The sequence below is a fragment of the Penicillium verhagenii genome (genome assembly GCF_028828195.1).
Source record: "Penicillium verhagenii strain IBT 33310 chromosome Unknown utg000003l_segment0_segment0, whole genome shotgun sequence".
Lineage (NCBI taxonomy): Eukaryota > Fungi > Ascomycota > Eurotiomycetes > Eurotiales > Aspergillaceae > Penicillium > Penicillium verhagenii.
In genome coordinates this window covers 1,246,739-1,266,974 of record NW_026643167.1, presented here as the reverse complement: position 1 = coordinate 1,266,974, position 20,236 = coordinate 1,246,739, and the positions used below count along the sequence as shown (strand labels likewise).

The 20,236-nt window shown below is 48.3% G+C and overlaps 7 protein-coding genes across 7 annotated transcripts; 3 read left to right on the top strand and 4 right to left on the bottom strand.

Annotated features, from left to right (window-relative positions):
- Window positions 1-199: 199 nt before the first annotated feature.
- N7466_001870 (p24 family protein) lies at window positions 200-1,131 on the top strand (the record flags this gene model as incomplete). Its single annotated transcript, XM_057161268.1, has 3 exons — window positions 200-356; window positions 460-842; window positions 982-1,131. The coding sequence occupies 3 exons, from the start codon at window positions 200-202 to the stop codon at window positions 1,129-1,131; spliced, it is 690 nt and encodes a 229-aa protein (XP_057024553.1).
- Window positions 1,132-1,945: 814 nt separating this feature from the next.
- On the bottom strand, window positions 1,946-4,849 carry N7466_001869 (hybrid sensor histidine kinase/response regulator; the record flags this gene model as incomplete). The annotated part of the gene is made up of 1 exon (XM_057161267.1): window positions 1,946-4,849. The coding sequence occupies one exon, from the start codon at window positions 4,847-4,849 to the stop codon at window positions 1,946-1,948; it is 2,904 nt and encodes a 967-aa protein (XP_057024552.1).
- A 1,242-nt stretch (window positions 4,850-6,091) lies between these two features.
- On the bottom strand, window positions 6,092-7,786 carry N7466_001868 (uncharacterized protein; the record flags this gene model as incomplete). Its single annotated transcript, XM_057161266.1, has 5 exons — window positions 6,092-6,494; window positions 6,547-6,969; window positions 7,030-7,376; window positions 7,438-7,554; window positions 7,613-7,786. 5 exons carry the CDS (start codon window positions 7,784-7,786, stop codon window positions 6,092-6,094), a joined length of 1,464 nt encoding a protein of 487 aa, XP_057024551.1.
- Window positions 7,787-9,067: 1,281 nt separating this feature from the next.
- Window positions 9,068-10,504, top strand: N7466_001867 (epoxide hydrolase; the record flags this gene model as incomplete). Its single annotated transcript, XM_057161265.1, has 4 exons — window positions 9,068-9,389; window positions 9,452-9,576; window positions 9,636-9,708; window positions 9,786-10,504. The coding sequence occupies 4 exons, from the start codon at window positions 9,068-9,070 to the stop codon at window positions 10,502-10,504; spliced, it is 1,239 nt and encodes a 412-aa protein (XP_057024550.1).
- A 322-nt stretch (window positions 10,505-10,826) lies between these two features.
- pup3 (proteasome core particle subunit beta 3) lies at window positions 10,827-11,643 on the bottom strand (the record flags this gene model as incomplete). Its single annotated transcript, XM_057161264.1, has 4 exons — window positions 10,827-10,970; window positions 11,037-11,491; window positions 11,551-11,569; window positions 11,641-11,643. The coding sequence occupies 4 exons, from the start codon at window positions 11,641-11,643 to the stop codon at window positions 10,827-10,829; spliced, it is 621 nt and encodes a 206-aa protein (XP_057024549.1).
- Window positions 11,644-12,023: 380 nt separating this feature from the next.
- N7466_001865 (putative UBX domain protein) lies at window positions 12,024-13,560 on the top strand (the record flags this gene model as incomplete). Its single annotated transcript, XM_057161263.1, has 2 exons — window positions 12,024-12,160; window positions 12,219-13,560. The coding sequence occupies 2 exons, from the start codon at window positions 12,024-12,026 to the stop codon at window positions 13,558-13,560; spliced, it is 1,479 nt and encodes a 492-aa protein (XP_057024548.1).
- Window positions 13,561-14,544: 984 nt separating this feature from the next.
- N7466_001864 (uncharacterized protein) lies at window positions 14,545-19,420 on the bottom strand (the record flags this gene model as incomplete). The annotated part of the gene is made up of 11 exons (XM_057161262.1): window positions 14,545-14,628; window positions 14,930-15,115; window positions 15,510-15,706; window positions 16,091-16,817; window positions 16,883-16,995; window positions 17,070-17,826; window positions 17,883-18,162; window positions 18,217-18,554; window positions 18,672-18,848; window positions 18,915-19,190; window positions 19,283-19,420. The coding sequence occupies 11 exons, from the start codon at window positions 19,418-19,420 to the stop codon at window positions 14,545-14,547; spliced, it is 3,273 nt and encodes a 1,090-aa protein (XP_057024547.1).
- Window positions 19,421-20,236: the final 816 nt, after the last annotated feature.

Here is a 20,236-nt window from a genome sequence, read left to right as displayed (position 1 = left end):
ATAAGAATCTAAGCCAGAGTTAAATGATGATGAGCAAGTCGACAAATTGAAAATCGCGACGGACAAGGGAGAGTGACGAAAGAAGCAGGCGGTGTGGGGCCCGCGTGGATGCCAGGTTGTTGATTCTAGACAATTAGGGAGTTGCGAGTTCCCCATTCTAAGGACGTTAAGGTCTTAGGCTCTTTCACATATCCTAGCCATGGCTTTCACAGCTCCCTCGTCATGGCTTGCTGCCACTCTGGCCCTTTTCTCTTTCCTCTCTCTCCTCATTCCCACGAATGCCTTGTACTTCTACGTTGATGGCCGCCAAACAAAGTGCTTCTACGAGGACCTGCCCAAGGACACCCTGGTAGCAGGTATGATATCAGACCCCTCTCTCAGCAACTGAAATCGGCGTCGCAATCTTCAATTGTATTATCTATAAATTTCATATCAACTGACATTACCTCTAAATAATAGGTAACTTCGCAACCTATGTTGTCAACCCCCAAACCAACGTCTACGCCATCGACCACAACCTCCGCGTCCAGATCACTGTCGACGAGACCTTCGACAACGATCACCGCGTCGTCTCCAAGCGCGAACACCACTCCGGCCGCTTCACTTTCACCGCCGCCGATGCCGGCCAGCACAAGATCTGCTTCACGGCTGAGACCGATGTCCAGACCAGTGGTTGGTTGTCCAGCTCCCAGGGCGCAGTCAAGATTTCCCTGGATATGGCAATTGGCGAGACAAGCAAGATCGAGACCGAGGACAAGGACAAGATGAAGGATATTGTGCAGCGCGTTAAGGACCTCAACAGTCGCTTGCACGATATTCGGAGAGAGCAGGTGTACCAGCGGGTGCGTATACTTACCCTACCCACCCCCCTTTGCTGCTTTGAGAATACCCACCAAAGCGAAGAATGCAATTATCTTTATGTTGCAACTAGCTTGCAATGTCAATTTCTCCAAACTTTTGCTAATGAATTGCGATCTATAGGAACGTGAGGCCGAATTCCGTGACCAGTCCGAGACTACCAACTCTCGCGTTGTCCGCTGGACTCTCATCCAGTTGGCTGTTCTGTCTGTTGCGTGCGCTTGGCAGCTCTCGCACTTGCGGTCTTTCTTCATTAAGCAGAAGCTGACCTAAATAAGGTTGGACGTTTGGTTTAAAAAAGAAAATTGCCATTTTGAATGTCTTTTACAGCCCTTTTGCCTTAACTTAAACCCTGCATTTTGGTTTCCACATACACACGATTCGATTTCAGTTGCATGGATTGTTGGTTGCTTGTTCTTATCCGGGTATTCGTGATTCCTTCATTGGACAATATGGAACAGTGGTGTTAACAGAGAGGCGCTATGGTATGGCCATAGTATGTATCTCTATGAAGACAACATTTGGTTTACATCTCCCTAGGTAAAAGGAGCGTGGAGTGTCCGGAGCTGCTTGGTCAGCGCAATGTCGATTTTGATAATGGATGTAATGACAGCTTTATTTTTTCTTTCATATTTGTTCTTCTTAAATGTACTTGGTAACCTGATGAAAATGGTATGGACAGTTGAGTCCAGGGAAACACACGAACCCATAGAAGGTGGCGACAAATGCAAAAAAGGCCCATCCCCGGCGAAATATTGGGGTTCATCATTCATTATGTCCAGGGGCAAAAGATAATAAAAGAAATATAAGAATGCAAATGCCCAATATGCTGGTATATGGCAGGGAAGAGAAATGAAGGTTGGCCGAAAACAGATAACGCCATGTAAACAATGACGAGAGAAGACGTTTCCCTCGCCAAATGGCGTCAATCACCACCTGCAGTTGCAAGCAAGGTGGCTTGGGCCATGCAAATAAGAAATGAGAACACAAAGATTCTCTGGGTATATAACAGCCCCGAATGCAGGCCATAAAAAGGAAGATAAGTAGACATGTGCCAATTAGTCAAAATCGGGCTTTGTGTGTTTTTTTAGGTAGTCACCATCGGAACTGGGTCGCCAGGACTACCACAGAATCCGAGGATCAGTCGTTCAAGGTCGGAGAGTTTATATGGTTTTGTCATGTAACCCTTGATGCCCACCCTGGAGGCCCGGTTCAAAGCTTCATCGGTAACATCCGCGCTCACGGCAAGGACAGTAGGAGGCGGTGGCATACGGAGTGCGCCCATGTTGGCACTAGTACTGTCCACGTCCATTGGGTCAGAATTGTTCGGGGTGTCTGGAGAGGCATTTTTGGAACCAAAGGACTGGCTCTGTTGGGCATTATGCATCTGGAGAATCCGGGAAGTTGCCTCATAGCCGTCCATTTCAGGCATCCAAAGGTCCATGAGCACAATGTCAATAGGTTTGATCTCTGACGAGTCTGGCATTGTGGATTTGGCGGGAACTTCCACATCCACGAGTTTTGGGAATTCAGTTGAGAGCGTGGCGGGAGTAGTAGACGCAGAAAGAATCTCTTTCACGATTTGTACAGCTTCTCGGCCGTCGGCCGCTTCCAGAACGTCACGGTAGCCTAGCTTACGCAGCATGTTTACCAAAACACGCCGGTTAATCCGGTTGTCTTCTGCAACAAGGAAACGCAATGGGTATTTCTCCCCAAGTTTCTTGTCATATGAATCTCGACAGATAGCGCTTGGGTTGAGTTGAGGTCTCGTCAAAACTCGAGGCGGGCTCGGGCTCTGTGATTTTTCATCTGAGGTGCTAGGAGTTGGCTGCTGAAGTTGCTGGTTTTGCAGATGAGATGGCGAGCTTGCTAGTGTGGGTTCCCAGACGAAGCTACTCCCACTACCGGTCCGCGTATGTTCGGTGAAGAACGGCGGGGTCATGGTTCGGTCGTTGGGTGTCCCAGGACCACACAGGGCCTCGCGTTGGTTCACAGGTACCCGGATCTGGAATTCCGAGCCATGATCAGGACCAGTGGTAGATGAACGAACACAAATCAGATCGCCTCCCATCTTCCGCGAAAGACCCTTGGCCACAAGAAGACCCAGTCCCAAGCCGTCTTTACTCCGGGTTGTCGAGGCGTCTTCGCGTGCGAAAGGCTTGAAAAGATTGGGTAAGAATGCCTCGGGAATACCTGGGCCGGTGTCACGCACACGAATCAAGACGTCATTGTTCCTGGCGTCGATGGTCGCACAGACAGTGATCGTGCCATTGTTAGTGAATTTGATAGCATTCAAAAACACGCAGGATATCAACTTGGCCAAGTCTCTGTCATCGGCTAGGAGCGTATCAGGCAACGCTGGGTCAACGGACCAATCCACGGTCTTTGTACGCATTTCACCATTTGAAGATCTGGATCGAATTTCGATCTTTTCCCCAAACTCAGTCGCATTGCTCTCGGCAGAATCGGGGCGGCCGCCAACGTGCAGAGATTCGTTAATGACTAAACGAAGCAGGTCTCGTAATCTGGTGAAGCGCAGAGCTGGACCACGAAGGTTCATATTAATACCTTCTATAAGCAGATGCGGGGCACATCGACGGGTCGCAATAGACGGTTGTGGATCTACCATGTTGGCCATGACTTCCTCAATCTGGCGGGCAGGGGTGGTGGCATGGACGATTTGATCACTTTCATGGACAGCATTTTTAACTTCTTCGCTGCGGGGAGACAGTTCCTGCCGTGAAGACGCTGCACGAACTCTCTGCCTGCGAACCGGGCGTGATGAACATGATGCCATATCCAGGGGAAGACTCCGTCTTCGTTTGTATGGATTTACAGCAATGTTGCTTCCTTCAATAAAAACGGTTGGTCGACTTTCGGCAAACTCGCCTGGCGGAGGCACATCCGGGAAAAAGCCGTTTTCTTCCTCTCGTTGCGGTGTAGGCGTTTTGGGGACTTGCATATTGAGGTCGTAGGCGTGAACAACATTATCGGCCGCTTCGACGGCACGCCGTGCGCTGTCCTGGACCATCTCGATACCTTCTTTGAGAGCCTGGAAGATTCCACCGGACTTGACAGGTGTCTTGCTTTCTATGGCCTCCCGCACTGTGGCATGCATCACGTCAAGCATACCTACCACACCTTGCATTGGGGTTCGTAATTCATGGGATAGACTTCGAGCGTAGGGTTTGAGGGGCTGTGAGTTAAAATCAGGGGTCCCAGGGAGAGGAACCGTCGCTGTATTTTGAACAAATGGCGGAATTGGCGGAAATGCGCAGCTCTCCTGCTCCGGAAAGACGTCGTCCTGTAACAACTGCCGAACGATCATGTCCTCCAGCGAATGTAAAACCACCTCCAGAAACGACCATGACAAATTTCGATTACGGATACCCTCCATCGACCACATCAAGCCGAGATGCGCCAGGCATTTACCAGCGGAGAAAAGTGGGATGGCCAGATACGCCTCGGCTGGGAAGGGTAGCTGATCGTCACCGAAGGACACCAATGATTTCAGGTTTTCGGGAATCAGACATGGTCTTTCATGATCCATATGTAGTAAAGGATTTCCACCTGCGAAATACCGGTTTCGCTGTAGTCCGACGTTCTGGTAGCCGTCGTTGTAGTAAAAGACCGCACCGAAGAGTGACGCCCGGCGCCCGCCCAGTTCGGACATGGGCTCCCCACCGTGTACCCGACGAGCGACAAAACCATATTGTGCTTTGCTGATCGATGTAATATCCTCCATGAGCCGTTTCCAGAACAGTTCGGTGTCGGATGTCCTCAAACCCTGCTTGAGTGTGACCAAATGTTCGATGGCGGCAGATTGGTCGGCATCGTGCCAGCTTCGGCCTGACGCGTCGAATTGAATATCCCCATCTTCCGGTACTATGGCGAGTCCTTCTTTAAGGCATTCGGATTTGCAAGAGGGAAATGGCATGGCGGAACGAGAATGAAGAGTGTTTGGGGCATCTGGCTCGGGCGAGTCGGTCATGATCCATGTGGGATTTTTGGAGGATAAGAAGGTTGCGATGCTCTGGGTGTGTGTCTCTCTCTCGCTCTCTTTGTTTTTTGGTGAATGATCTCTATCTGGGTAGGACACACACCATGGCCCTTTGCAAGAACACGGTGTATTTCCAGGTGACGAATTTTGGAGAAGCGAGTAGGCTTTGGTGTAAGGGAGGGGAATCAGGAGGGGATTTTCCACTGGGGCCACCGGGCGGTCTAGACAACAATGGTAGTTTACTCAGGCTGAAACAGGAGGTTTTCGTGGGTCAGGGACAAGGGCAAACACTATAACTCCAATCTTTCCATATACTTTAAATTTGCCCTTCTTTCCCCTATGCCAAAGAATCAATCTACTTGCATTTTTTCCCGTTTTTTTTTTTTCCCTTTGCACCGTCTGCATCTCTCTCTTCTGTTTCGCTCAGCGGAGACGCACGGAGAACCGTCCTGCACGATCGGCGGATCTAGACCGAGCGCCGTGCATCGGTACCGGGTACCTATGCGACCAAAGCATGGGGCACAAAAGGGCTTGTACTGAGTACAAGCAATGCATGAACACCCTCGTCAAAGGATCAATCTCGCCAATCCAACCACTCGGTGGCTTGAATTCCCCGAGATTGCGGCGTGGGGATCGATCATCTCTGTTTTTTTACACTGCCAAAGTACCAGATACTCCGCTCCAGCTGTACAACATAAGGGGGCCATTTATCGGGAGCCCCATCACAGACCCTTACCTTTCTACCTTGATCGATGATCATCATTTATTTCTTGAGCAAGGATCTGTCTGAGATCCCGAAATTAATATCCGATATCCGAGGCTCGTGGATCGTGGCCTCCATGGCTGTTTTTTTTTGTCTCACCTGCACCTTCAGCTCTCTTTGAATTCCGACCTTGCGGGGCTTTTGATCTGGTCTAGTCGATATCTCAATCCCGCTAAACCAGAACGCACACTAATCAATCGAAGCGGCACAGGATGATCCAACTATTGGACGGAAAATGGAACCGAGTACCGAGTAGGCATAAGAAGTGTAAAAAGCACACACGGAGTAGCTGTTTTAGTTATAAACGGCCTGGTTGATTGATCTAGTATCCACTAATATCGTAGGCCTTCGCTCCACTGTGTCACCTGAGCACTTGTGTGGGCACCCGATGTGCGGAGTTCCGACGCAAGATACAGATATGGACAGATGCATCTCTCCCTGTAAATTTATACGAGGTCCCCATGGATTTACTATGCGCTTTCCAACTTACGATCTTTCCTTTTGGTTTGTGCCACCTCCAACGTTTCTTTCTCCTGGTCTTTGGTCAACCACCAGCAGGCAATATTAGCTCCAATGGCTGCTATGACACCTGCCAATGCAATGCCAAAGCTGTTTTTGTACCGGTTGTAAGCCCACTTTGACTGAAACAACTGCGGGCCGATAACGCCACCGATCTGGCCGAAGGAGTTCTGGAGACCCCAGGCGAAGGCCGTACCCGTGGCGCCCGTCATGGTAACCGAGCGCCAGGAGATGAAGGGAATGTAATAGATAGTAACGAAGAAAGTTCCTAGCATGCACGCGACGTACAACCCAGCGGGCGCTGACACGGTGAAGAAAAGGATAAACGACACGATGATCCCAGTATTGTATACCCTACAAGAAGTCAGCTTTGGCATAATGATTGAAAGAGAAATGTGTAGTGTACATCAGCTGAATAGGTCTGGAGATTACGGCCAGTCGCAAGATAGTCGATCCCAGTATGACACCAATAATACCTGCTGCGGCCGGTGGGATGTTGAGTAGCTGGTTTTTCGGCAGGCTAGTGAAGCCGAAACTGGTTGTGAGAGTTGGTAAGTACCATTGCAACGCATACATGCCAAGATTGATGAGCATCTGGGAGAAAGTGAACGACCATTGGATGGGCGACTTAAGTGTGGCGATCACTTCTTGCGTACTGAAGGCTGGGTCAGCCGCCTTGGGGGCAAGATCTCCCAGTCGGGCCTCGAGGTAATCCTGTTCGCGCTGACTGAGCCATTTATTGCTCCTAGGTGACTTTGGATAATCTGGTAGCACGAGATATATGACACCGGAGAAGAGTACCGTGATGATACCCTCGATAATGAACACCCTATTGACCAACATAATTAGTACTATTCCGTGTATTAATATTGAGTAGAATGTCGTTTACCATCGCCATGCGCTCAAACCTTGGATACCATCCATATAGCTAATTCCATAACAGAGTAGCGAGCTCACAATAGATGAGCATTGCGATATCCCCAGCAGCCACGCGACTGGACGAGCCATCTCATGGCTAGGATACCACGAGTTTAATTGTGTCAAGATGCCCGGGTAAGACCCCGTTTCAAGAATCGCCAGCAGAAAGCGCAAGGCAAGTAGTCCCTGGCGGTTCTGCACAGCAGCCTGGCAGCCCAGCACAATGCCCCAGGATAGGAAGATACGCGTTTGCCATAGCCGAGGAGTCACCTTTTTTAAAAGAAGATTGCTCGGTGTCTCGAAGATGATATACGCGATCTGTGATTCTTAGTGAAATTGAAGGTAAAAGTCAGACATCTGAAAATAAAGAGACACATACTGTGAATACTGAGGATACCCAGTTATACTGATTGGCAGACATTTGAAGCTCATTGAGGATGTTTGAAGGCTGCCCTTCCTGGAGGACTTTGATGCTGGATACATTGTTCGAATCGACCTGTTGATGTATTCCAAGGTTAGTTGGGTCAAAGACAGGAACCGAAGGAATTAATTACAAGTTTAACCATATACATCAGGCCTATCAGCACGAAAAATCGTTTGTCCACCTTCTGTCGCACGCGTTTTTCTTCCTCTGGACTAAAACTGGCTAGAAACTCTTCCCGATCCGTTGGAGTTGCTTTCACAACGGGAGTCTTGGAGATATCGATCTCATTCATACTAGTAGTCATTTGTTTTCTTTTTGATAATTTCACAATCGACTCTGATATTGAGTACATCCCTTCCGAAGTAATCCCTTTATATGCATAGACCAATAGCGACATCCTAACTAGTATGATGCTATGAGAGAACCAATGATGCCATAACAACTATTATTACGATCCCTTTTCTTTGGACTTCCAAGGTTATGGGATTACTGTGAATGGTATGGTCTATTTATTGTTCTTGTAATGATGGTATCTGCTAATCAATTGATTGATTTGGTTGCCAATCTTACCTCCAAATGGAAGCACTCCGAAGTCTTGAACATGTATTATCGAGAATATTTGAAAGAGGGGTTTATTTATACCATAGCCCAGGTGTCTCTCATTGCTAATAGAAGTTGAATGTCTTTTTACATCTGTTCCGGTCAAGCCCATTGGAGGAAATTCTAAGCTTATTTTAGAGTTGGGACTTGGGTCCTTTCCAGATGTCCAAGATTGATATTCAATGTTTGATTGGACACAACTGAGGTGTCTACTACTAGTAATCAAAACGATCATCTACCTTGATGACTTCGTTCTGCAAGTTCAAATGTCCCTCTATTAGCACCTACCTAGGTACAGTAGATTCTCTGAAGCCTGAAGCCTATTTATGTATATCAAAGGCGCTAACCTTGATTGCTGACATGATGGGTCATCACGTCAGATGAACTAGGCCAAGAAGACGCCCTTTGGCTAGCCTATGTGATCAGGAATCTTCGGTCAATCTCCGGTGAGTCCAAACTAAACTACAATCAATCACAGCATGAGTCTAGAGCACTCTCTCCGGTCAAAGAACGGATTCCAGTCACAGGAGTATGCATCTGGTCTAATGAAGTTTGTTCCGGAATTCCGATATTTTGAACATTCCAATATGCAAACATAGTACAATCATATGGGGTCTCTACTAGGTACCACCTGGGTAAAAATTGATCTGCACGGAAACAGGACTTACAAGAGTCGGAGCAATGCCTAGGTGGACATGTGCTACCCTCAATTGCATATTGAGTCCCACGACCCCGCACGTACGCCAGTTGTGACACCGAGGTTGAGCCGCCAATCACGGTTTAGTCGATCTAAGCAGGATTAACGTCCAGATGAAACTCAATGCAAGCAAGAAACCTCGGAAGCAACCTGTCCATACCAAGCCAGTTATTTACCTACTGAGGTGCACATATACATACATAGTGTGTCAATTTCAATCTTGAAAGTCGAGATTTTGAAACCTTGACGAAAAGACAGGGCAGGAAACGACAAAAAAAAGCCCAAGACATGGCTACCATCACACCTTTTACGATAGCCGTTTCTGACAAGCAAATTGCCCAGCTCAATCAAAAGCTGGAGCAAGCAACTTTCCCTGATGAACTTGATGATGTGGGTTGGGATATGGGTGTTCCACTGTCTGATATGAAGCGACTGGTTATTACCTGGCGTGAGAAGTTTGACTGGCGCGCCCAGGAAAAGAAGCTCAACGAGCAACTCAGTCAATTTACAGTGCCTGTCTCTGTGGATGACTTTGGGGTCTTGGAAGTTCATTTTCTGCATCATCGATCTGGGAATCCGCGCGCCGTTCCATTACTGTTTATACATGGATGTACGCGCCCTTCCTCCATCAGTTTGATGTAATAACTATCATCCATTAATCGCACATTTTAGGGCCTGGAAGTTTTCTCGAAGCAACCAAGTTGATTCCGTTGCTCACAAAGGACGATGGGGGCCCCGTATTTGATGTCGTGGCGCCTTCACTTCCTAACTACGGATTTTCAGAGGGGGTGCATAAGGTAATTCATCCAAGACCCCGGAGTCTACTAAGCTAATCAGTAGCTGAATCGTGCTTTAGAGAGGATTCGGCTTGGCTCAATATGGCGAAACCGTTCACAAAGTCATGATAGCTCTAGGTTATGACCAATATGGTAATTAACATACGCCCGCCCGGCAGACATCTTCAAATGTTCTCTTCGATATTCACTTAAAAGCTAACTCCCACCAGTCATCCAAGGAGGAGATTGGGGCAGTGCTCTCGCCCGCACAATGGCAACCTACTACTCCAAACATATCCAGGCCATCCACCTGAACACCATCCCTGTATCTCCGCCCTACCCTTGGCGAAGCCCACTCCGCTTCCTCCAATCCCTCGTCAGCGTCCCATTTTCAGCCAAGGATCGGGCATACATCGGCCGCACGATTGAGTACGTGACCAGAGGCAGCGCATACATGGTACAGCAGGGGACTAGGCCACAGACCCTCGGGTACGGGCTCCACGACAGTCCTGTTGCACTCCTGGCGTGGATATACGATAAACTGCACTCGTGGTCGGATGAATATCCATGGACAGACGAGGAGATCTTGACGTGGGTTAGTTTGTATTACTTTTCGCGCGCGGGGCCGACGGCTTCGATTAGAATTTACTATGAATCTTTGGCGCAAAAGCCAGAGACGGTGACAAATTGGATGGGTATGCCCCAGATGCTTGATGCTCGAGCGCCAGCGAATGTGCGGTTTGCGGTGATGCAGTCTAAAGAAGAGATTATCCAATGGCCCATGGCATGGTATCGAGCTATTGGCAATGTGGTTAAGGAAACGGAGTATGGACGTGGGGGTCATTTTGCGGCTTGGGAAGTGCCTGAGTTTGTTGCGGGTGATTTGAAAGAGTTTCTAGGCAAAGATGGGGCAGCTTATGCGGCGGTGGAAGACAAAGACGGGTATTGATTCACTCCTAGGAGTCAGTAGGGTATATTTATAGGGTTCCGATTTCAGGGGTTTATATCATGAATAGTATGCGACACTGCAGTGACATTGACATCAATGACGGGGCTTATATTATCGTGATAGGAGGGAGAAGTATAGAGTTGCAACCAACGCTATCTTGTAGCTTGAAATGTCAGCCCTGTCTTTTGTCACTGGTATGGCAATCCCTTCCAGGCCGTCCATGGCACCCCGTCATCTAGAGAAAACCGCAGACGCCATACTCTGTCTTGAATCCGACAAAGCCCAAAATAATCAGCTCGAACATCCTTGATCGTGACCCTCTTTAATCCTGTCGTCCCTTGAGTAGTCTCTGGGTGACCTTGTCTTTCTCAATAATCCAGACCTGCGCACCCCAGCCTGATAAGGCATCTCGATCAACAGCCGCCAGCAGGGCTTGGGAGATGGTCTCGAAGAGGTCTTCGGCTTCCTTTATAGTGCCACAACATTAGCTCGGCATAATCAAAGAGCGACAGACGCGTATAAAATAACATACCATATCCGGCTCCCACAGACCCTCGCAGGTACCAAACAGCTGCTCGCTAGCAGTTCCGCTAACAATGAAGTCCTTGGCAAAATCGATACAGCCAATGCTGTCAAATCCACAGATGAACGGTTTTCCGGTTGTCTCGTTAATACCAGCCAATACAGGGCTGACAAAGAAAGGACCGAAACGCTTCTCATACAAGGATGAGCTGACCAGGTTGGCCAAAGTCTGGGGTGCGATATTGCGTTCTTCACGCAGGCGGTACATGTTGACCTTGTAGCGGAGAAGATCGGACACGGTATTGACGTCGGTAGCAAGACCAGTTAGGCCGAGGTAGGTGGACGGGGCGTAGTTGAAGACCTTGGGGAAGTTGTTGGAGATGGTCAGGGCTTGCATGCCCAAGCGTAGGTCGCAGGCGATGGCGACACAATCCTTGCCCACCATGGCGACGCAGGCACCACCATCTAAGAAGGTCGTTAGCTTATCGAAAGATGAATCGTCACTGGGAAAAGCCTGGTCGTACTGATGTCGAAGGGAGAGCCCTGGTGATGCGAAGGAGGTTAGCTTCAAGGTCCAGCGGTTAGCAAATGGGACAAGGGGACCATTTCCATACCATTATTGCGGATTTCTTTTATTCAATTTAGAATGGAGTTGTTTTTCTGGAGCTCTTGAGAAAGCAACGGGTGGTTAAAGGACGACTGAGAGGGAATGGGGAGGGTGGGTGATGGGAGAGAGGTGTTGATGACGGGGAGCTGTTGAGGTGCGCGAGCTCGGATGACGCTGCCGCACCGCTGCCTGTTTCGTCTGTGCCCTTGACCTTCGACTACTTTCTTCCATTCCGCTTCAACACATTTTCCCCTCTCTCAAGCACGTTTCTGTTTATGATTTGATCATTTGGTCCTTGGTGTATATTGCTTCCACTCTTTTTGATTTTATTCCTCACCGAATCCTTACGAGCTCTCTCACAGCTATTCAACATTCCCCGCCCGCGCAAGCATGAGCGCCCACGTCGTGGTAATCGATGCCACAGCGAAGCGGGCAACAATCAAGACAACACCGGCCAAACATTTGACAGACATTTTACAAGAAGCATGCTCAAAACTTGGATACAACGCAAACCAATATGGCCTTAAGTGCGCTTCCATAAACCCCACCAAACGTATCATGATGCTGACCTATCACTTTCCCCAGGCACAATCGCAAACAACTGGACCTTTCCCTCTCTTTCCGGCTTTCAGGCCTTAGCTCCGGTGCAAAGCTGGAGCTTGTCCAAGCATCTCGCTCTCCCTCTGTCGTTACAGTTGGTCTCCAATTGCCAGAATCCGAAGCTCATGGTGCTCCCAATGGACGCATACTAGACAAGTTCCCAAGCACTACCACACTTTGGCTTATGTTGCGCAAGTTTGAAGCGGGTGTGGCAGGAAGTGGACAAGTACGAAATCTTACGGCGCGTGGGGTACCTTCTACGACCGACGGCGAGTCTGGTTCTGGGCGGTTATTCTACGAGATCCCCGTTCTCCGGATTTTGGAGCGCGAATTGTCCAGCTTCACAGATTTACAAAAATCACTTGCACAGCTGGGCTTCAATAACGGCAGCGTATTGATTCGACTCGGCTTTCGACGAACGGAAGAGCCACTCGAGGAAGCGATGGTGAAGATTGGGGAATACTTCAAGTCAACTGGGGATGATACACCAATGCAAGCACAAATTCAAGCTCCCTCGGTTCCTACTCCGGAAGGCAACACCGAACAACCAGAACAAGAAACTGCCAGCGAACCATCTGCCCCAAATACTGTGTCCGCAGCAGTTCCTGAGCAACCATCGCCGACATCTACCCGATCTGTAACCGTCTTCTCCCCTCCATCCGCCGACACGCCGTTCTCCGCACAGGCACCATACAATGAAGAAGACTACATCCCCTCTATTGAGCACGCGACAGCCCACCAACGTCAACTTAATGAGTCCTCTCGTCCAAAGCGCCTACCGACAGATGCCGAAATCGCCGCCAAAGCCGCCGCAGAGGAACAACGCCGCGCAGATATCCGTGAAGTAGACGTGAAAATTCGCTTTCCAGACCAGAGCCAGGTTGTTGCCAAATTTGGCCCTTCGGATACTGGCCAGACTCTCTATGACTTCGTGCGTAGCTGCCTGGTACCCACATACGCAGAAGTGAAATTTGCCTTGAACGCTTTCGCTAGCACAACACCAGCTCGCGCCGGACATGCGAATGTTATTCCAGAAAACCAGACCCTTTTGATCAAGGGTCTTAGGCTGGAAGGAAGAGTTCTTGTCAACTTTACTTGGGCTGATAATGCAAGCTCTGCCACGCATCAGCAGCGGACGGATATCTTGCGGCCGGACCTCCGCAGTCAGGCTCAGGAGCTTAAGGTTGAACAAATACCTGATCCTGTGCAGGAGTCTGTAAAGGCACCGACAGAAGCAGGCCCTAGTGGCAGTGCAGACGCAAGTAAATCTGGAGGAAAGAAGAGTGGAGGTGTGCCTAAGTGGCTGAAATTGCCTGGCAAGAAATGAAATGGACTGAATGACCTTTGCATGAGTAATGCATAATGTGAATGAACATTCTATGGCTTGATTTGAATTCAAATGTTGGGATTTCGATCGATTTCAATGTTCGCCGATGTATCGCTTTCCTATAGCAATATTTGAATAGAACTTCCAACGTTGAAGGTTATTATTATGAGATAACGGTGTACATATGTATGCACATACTAAGTAGTATCTCCACGTAGGTACTACCTCGTTAGTACTAGGCATGGACCTTTGAATGACCTGGAGCCCTCGGGCCATTTAAACGAGGTTCAGCACTGCACCCTAAGTGAGCATACCGTACATACATTACTATCTACCTAGATTAACATTGGTCATTCCAAGATTCTAAATCACTTGCACAAGTACATAGCCCCAGTTGCCGGGAAATTGCCCTGGCCTGTCGTCTACCTGGGCAAGCCCTTTCGATTTCCAAGGATGTTGAATCAAACCTGCTCATGTGCGTAGTACGTACTAGTAGGTATAAGGGCTACTATATGTAGTAGGTGCATATGTATCAATCTTGCCCTCGGGACCTCGGCCCTGGTGCCCAGGTGTTTAAGCTCAAGTGCTGCCACCTGGGCAGTTTCAAGGTTGACGGAGCACGAAACAATTTCCAGTGCACAAACTAATTTTATTTCAGGAAAGCCACGCGTATATGCCTACATCTACAAAAGAACGATGTGAAGTCGTCAATTGAATTGGAACAAAATTTTCATTATGGTTTCTCTTCCTAGAGGGGAAGGGATCCCACTTTTGCCATCCCCATCATCCACCGGTAGTCACAAATAAAAAACCCCGTGGTCCGAATCCGCAAGAGCCATACGCTATTTAGCAGTACTTGTTGATAAAGCAGCCAGCGTGGGGATGAAACAAGACTCGGGAAGTTTCATTTTTTTCATTCGTTGCGCGCGCCAGGTATTCAAGTCGTTAAAACGAAGGAGAAAAAGGGTTCACGGTAGTGAGAATTTAGTGACCCTGGACACGGCGAGACTCGGCGATGACCTTCTGCATGTCCTCAACCTTTCTCTTACCGCGGGTGAATGTGCCGAGCTAAAGAGAAGATACATGTTAGTTTCGGTTTTATGGACAGAATTGTGCCAAGGACCCGAGAATTCGATGATTGGATGTAGGTCTTGAGAATGGCATTGGGGCTGAAATAGAGGGCTTGCAGATTGGATGCGCAAAATGTGCTGTACCAAGGTTGAACAAAATCTGTCTTGGGTGGCAAATTTGCAAAACATATCATGCTGTTTCCCTTAAATCCAGCTCCAGATACCATTCCGGTCGAACGTAACAATCCAAGCAACGAGGGTTCCAAATTCCAAATAGGAGCTGTGGTAGGTAGACGTACGCGCTTCTTAGCGAGCTTACGGGCACGCTTGTCCTGAGCGTTTCTCAACAACTCAATGACACGGCGCTCATAGGGGGCAAGACCGACGACCTCACGAGCGATCTCGCGCACGAACTGGGTGCGGCGGGAAGACTGGCCCTTAGTACGGCTGATCTTGGTCTTGGGGGTGTTCAGGGCGGTGGTTTTCTGTATAACCAAAAGTCAGCTGGTCTGATCCACGATAATCCAATTTCCGCGCAAATAGCCCCTGCAGTGTCTTCTGTCCGAGTAATCGGTTTCTTGAGGTCGATTATGGGTCGTATCGGAAGGTTCAGGTCGTAGTCAAAGGGCTGTGTCCATGTCGATCTTCAAATGCCAAAAAAATTTCCACCTCGAATTGTCTTTTCATATTGCGGCGTTTCCTTTCCTTCTCTTGATTCCACCCATGTGGCCTTATTGACACTCGGTATCCTTGCATGCACAGGCCCTTTTCCTAATGACTGTCCGAGAACCAAGACCGACGCGAAAGAAACCGATAAACGCAAACAGAGACCTGGGAGCTTCGGGATATTTGCAGGCAGGGAATTCAGAGCACACGTACCCGGCCGCTGTTGGTGCCGACGATGATACCGGTACGTTCCTGCGCCATCTCGACGGTTGGTGACTGAAGGGGTTGGCGGTGGTTGTCGAAGGAGGGAATGAAGAAAGTCTTGTGGAAATCCCCTAGTGTCCTTGGAACCGCACAATTGCGGGTCTTGGCACGGGACTCTGTGTGTAGGCGAAGGGCTAGGGCTAGGGCTGTTATGTCAGCAAGTCTTGTGACTCTAAGCCGAAAAAAGCCTAGCCCCCCGTAGTGCCTGAAACCTGATGCCTAGGTGCCTGGGCTGGACCCGCTAAAAACTCCAGCGTTACTATTGGCTGCCGACCGTTCTAACGTACTAGTACAATACATACATATTACTAGTAACTAACTACTATATTGAATTTACTAAAAATGCATCTCTAGCCTGGAGCTGGACATTGAGCTTGAAATCTTGAAAAAGTATCGACGTTATTGTATACAATGCTCGTTAAACTCTATTTTCATCTGAACCTCGTGATTCTTTTTTTTTTTTTCAAACGGCATGGTCTTATATAGCCCTCATAGTGGCAATCGCCATCACAGCCTCACGCTCAATACACCATCCAGTGCCTCCTCCCAACTCTCCATCAAAGAACCACAGAATAACTCCAAATCAGACATGCCTAAAGTTGTCTCCAATGCTGCTTGGAGTTCCTTGCTCTGTGGGGAGGAAGATGGTCCCTGGATCACAACGTCAACCATGGTACTCAAAACACCCGATCTAGATATGTGCTGCTTCAAGCTCTTGGTATTAGACCGAACGAGCTCGAAGACCTCTGGCACAAGTTCGGACAGCCGCTCCACACGTTCCTTTGGCAGCTTGGCAGACTTTGAGCCCTTGCGAGAAGCTAGAGTGGCCAATTGTGACAGGGCCTTGAGAGTCTCAAGAAGGGTGAAGATGCTGTGAAGATATTCCCAAGTTGCGGCTGTGGGGCTATCAGCCTGAAGGTAAACAGATTTTGAAATCATGAGAGGAGAGACTTGGGACTCGTTCAGAGTGAGATTGATCTTTTTCGAGTTCAACCATTCTTCTACTTCTCCAAGTGCTTTCTCAGCTTGCTCGGGGGTTGTGAGCTTGGATCCAGCCATGAAAGTCGCCACCTTGAGCAACTGAGCATGGATTCTTGATTTCTCTTTCTCGGCATCAGTCTGGTCATTGATATCCGAGATAAACAGGCCACTGAGGTCGGGTAGATCTGTTTCTGGGGTCAATGGCGTCTGAATTGAGATACCCTTCAATACACTGAAGAGTCGATCTGTAACTCTAGCTGAGGCGAGCCAGTTGGCCTAAAGTAGGTGTTCAGTAAGCTGCTGGTTTGCTTGGAAAGAAAAGAAGATGTGTAATCACCAACCTTTGGAATAGGTCCTGGGCGCACTGTCTCCTCGAAGCTACGCTTGCCAGGGAATTCACAGTCCATAAATGCGTCATAAGCACGCTGATCATGAATGGGGGTATCATTTTGGGCTATAAATCATCAAACAGTTAGTCCTCGAATGCGCGCCATATAGTCAGTGGAGCAAGTTGGATGTGGTTCTTACCAAGCGTCTCAAATCGAGTCATTGGATCTCCACCCACTAATCGCTGTGCCTGTCGCACATCTAGAGCCATCATCCGGCGACAGATACTTTGAGACAATCGTCGACGGAGCTCAATAATCTCTTCCACATTTCTATAACTTCCTTGATCCAGACCGCGGCTTCGGAAATCCATGGTAGTGTTGTCAGCATTGCGGAAGAAGTTGAGACCCTGAACAAATGCGGCTTGGGGATCAAAGTTCTTTCGCTCGACACCTTCAGTCGGGGGCGCTGAGTGGGGATGAATCGTAGAAAGTCGTGTGAAGAAATTGTGAGCCACACTTTCATATTGCACCTGTTTCACAGACATCTTGTTGAACGTGCTGAAAGCAAGAGAGCCCGCTCCGAAGAGAAGGTACATGCGCACTAGAAGAAGAAGAGCCTGGTAGCAGTGGGGTGAATCACGTAGAAGACGTTCAAGGATTGCGCTAGCACGAAGCAGAGAAGTGTGCGAAACCAGCGATTGCTCATTTGTCTCACTCATGATGGCCATGGCGGCCAGAATGCACAAGTCATCGGTAGACTTGCTTTCAATGGTGGAAGATGACCCATTGGAGGCTGCTTCTACTTTTTCCACCTCACTTCCACTGGCAGAAGTTTGGTATAAATTCAGGCAGCGGGTAACGAATTCCTCAATCACTTCCCGGGAAGGACTGGTCTCAGCGCCCGAAATGTTCAGGCAGTATTCGAGCTTCAGAGCGTTGATCTTAGCATTGATGACCTGTAGCAAAGTTAGAACCCAGAATAATGGACAGTACTATAATGCCAGGAACTAACATATTTGTCATCCGTCTTACTCTCGGACATATATTTAAGCATCTTGGCCATGGCATCTTTGTTGCCAGCCAAGACCCGTTTAAGGTCACTAAATGCATAAAGCTTGCCCTTGTGCAGATCAATGTACTTCTGACAAGCAGGAAGATAATGTTCTTCCACGGTCATTTCACCTTTCGCGATGCCAGACGCGATTATGTCAAGGCGAGCCAGGGCTGCATTTCGAGATTTTGGTTGATATGCCGTGAAATTCTCGACAATTTTCAAAATTTCAGCGGACGTTCTGTGTGTGAGGTTAGTTCATGCCCAATACCACAGTGGTTTTATAAAAACTAACCCAGGAGTATGAGTGTTCTTCTCAGCCTCGATCAGCAAGTTCCAGATTATCCAATCATCCAGTTCTTGAAGGCTGCTCCGCTTTTCCTCATCGGAAACAGTGTAGAGTTCCTTGACGAAAGTGATCGCGTCGTCCCATAATTTTGCCGAACCTAGGCTGGTGGCTTTGGAACCGAGGAAAGTCCTGTCATTCTGACAGATGCGCGATTTAATACCCACATTTTCGCTGTCCAGAATCTTCACAATCTCATCAAAGCGTTGTTGAGATTCGAGAATTCTGACAAGTAACACCATTTCCTCCGACTTTTGAATAGCTCGAGGCTGACTCAGTAATTGGGCCTGTAGGGACGTGGATTAGCCCTCTTTCAGCTCAGATGGTCTTCAAGAAGCCAACCCTCTAGATCATAGTAAAGTAGAAGGCTACTATTGAATCGGAAACCGGCGCAAAACACTTACTGGGTCAGTGGGGACATCGGCAGCCGCTTTGGAAATCATGCGATACGCCAATGTCCCGAACAACTTCCGCTCCATTTCTGAGCTCTTATTGTCTTCTGCGAGCATATGGGTGCAAAATATGGCCCAGAAATAATACTTCCGTTCCCGAGGAAAGTTCTTTTGAAGACTCATAGAAGCCTACCATAGAAACAGCCCGAAGTTAGCATCTGCGGTCCAGTTGCTAAGCTTCTCCAAGGAACTTACCTTTTGTGCGGACTTCCAATCATCTTCCTCAAATGAATATGTGAACCACATGAGCTGTAGATCCAAGGCATTGGGCTTCGCCTTCGCTGCTTTCTCCCATAGCATACTCTGGGTGTCGAGGTGTCCTCCCATCTTCTGTAGAGTCTGGTTCAAGATTTCGAGGGTGTCAATATCGGTGGTAGGTGGTTCAGCCTTGCAGAGCTCGATAGTCTCTGCAATGCCACGCTGCTGGTGAGCCTCGTCCGCCATTCGGAAAAGAACGTGTGCCTTCCATGCCTTTGTGGTGTGTCACAGGTATTGTTAGCCGGAAAGCTCAGAAGCTGGGCAGTTGGGGGATCAATTGGGTGAGCAGGGGGAGGCAAACCTACCTTTAGGAAACGGGTCTCTTCACCTTTCTTTATGCGCTTCTCGATTAACTGCAGGGCTTGTTTCAAATTCTGCCCGTCAATGGCATCTTGGATCTGATTGTTGCGCCGGAGGAAGACCGGGTCTTTGGAAGGCGCCATTGCGATTGGCTCTTGGGTAAGCTTGGTTAAACCCAGAGAATAAACAGAGTATTCCGTATTCCGTTCTATAAATAGCCTATCGCCAACCTTGGAATTCGCGAACGATCGTGGGATAATCAACTTGAAGTTATTGAGGGCTGCTTTTTTGGCGGGGAAGCAATTTGGGGGCGGTGAGAAGAACACAGGATGAAAAGTGGGGCGGTGAGAGCAATTGATCATCACATGAAACGGACCTTGGATGCGCTGAACATTAAACGTTTTGAAATTGGTTTCCTAGACTACTATGATCCTGCAGTTCACTGTGCCATCTTTCTGAAGAGCTGCTTAATAAATCTTGTAGATGCGAAACCTCAAAGGCCTGGGTGAAATTTTACATACACATACTATGCATATTTAAACAGCACATTCATATTACATGCATACTACTAGTAGATATATGTATGTGGTACTAGGTAGTGTATATCCACAATGAAAAAGGTATGTACAGGGCCAGCATTGCCCAGGTACCAATTCACATGCTTGCTTGGAAGTAATTTAGAAATGGACTCATGTTCAACGTTCCAAGCTCCCTACATGTACTAGTAGGTTCAAATGATGAAGACAACTCTCCTTCCCAGCACTCAAGTGAGGTGTAATCGATCAAATCCAAACATCCAGTCCGCGGCTTTGAAATGCTCCCGAGGTCCCAATTCAACATTTTCAAGGCCAAGGTGCCCGTGCGGAACATTTGAATCAATTGATGCTTATCGCTAAGCTACAGTCTACATAATTTACATCAAATAATTGGAAAATCAATACACAAATTCAATTCAATGT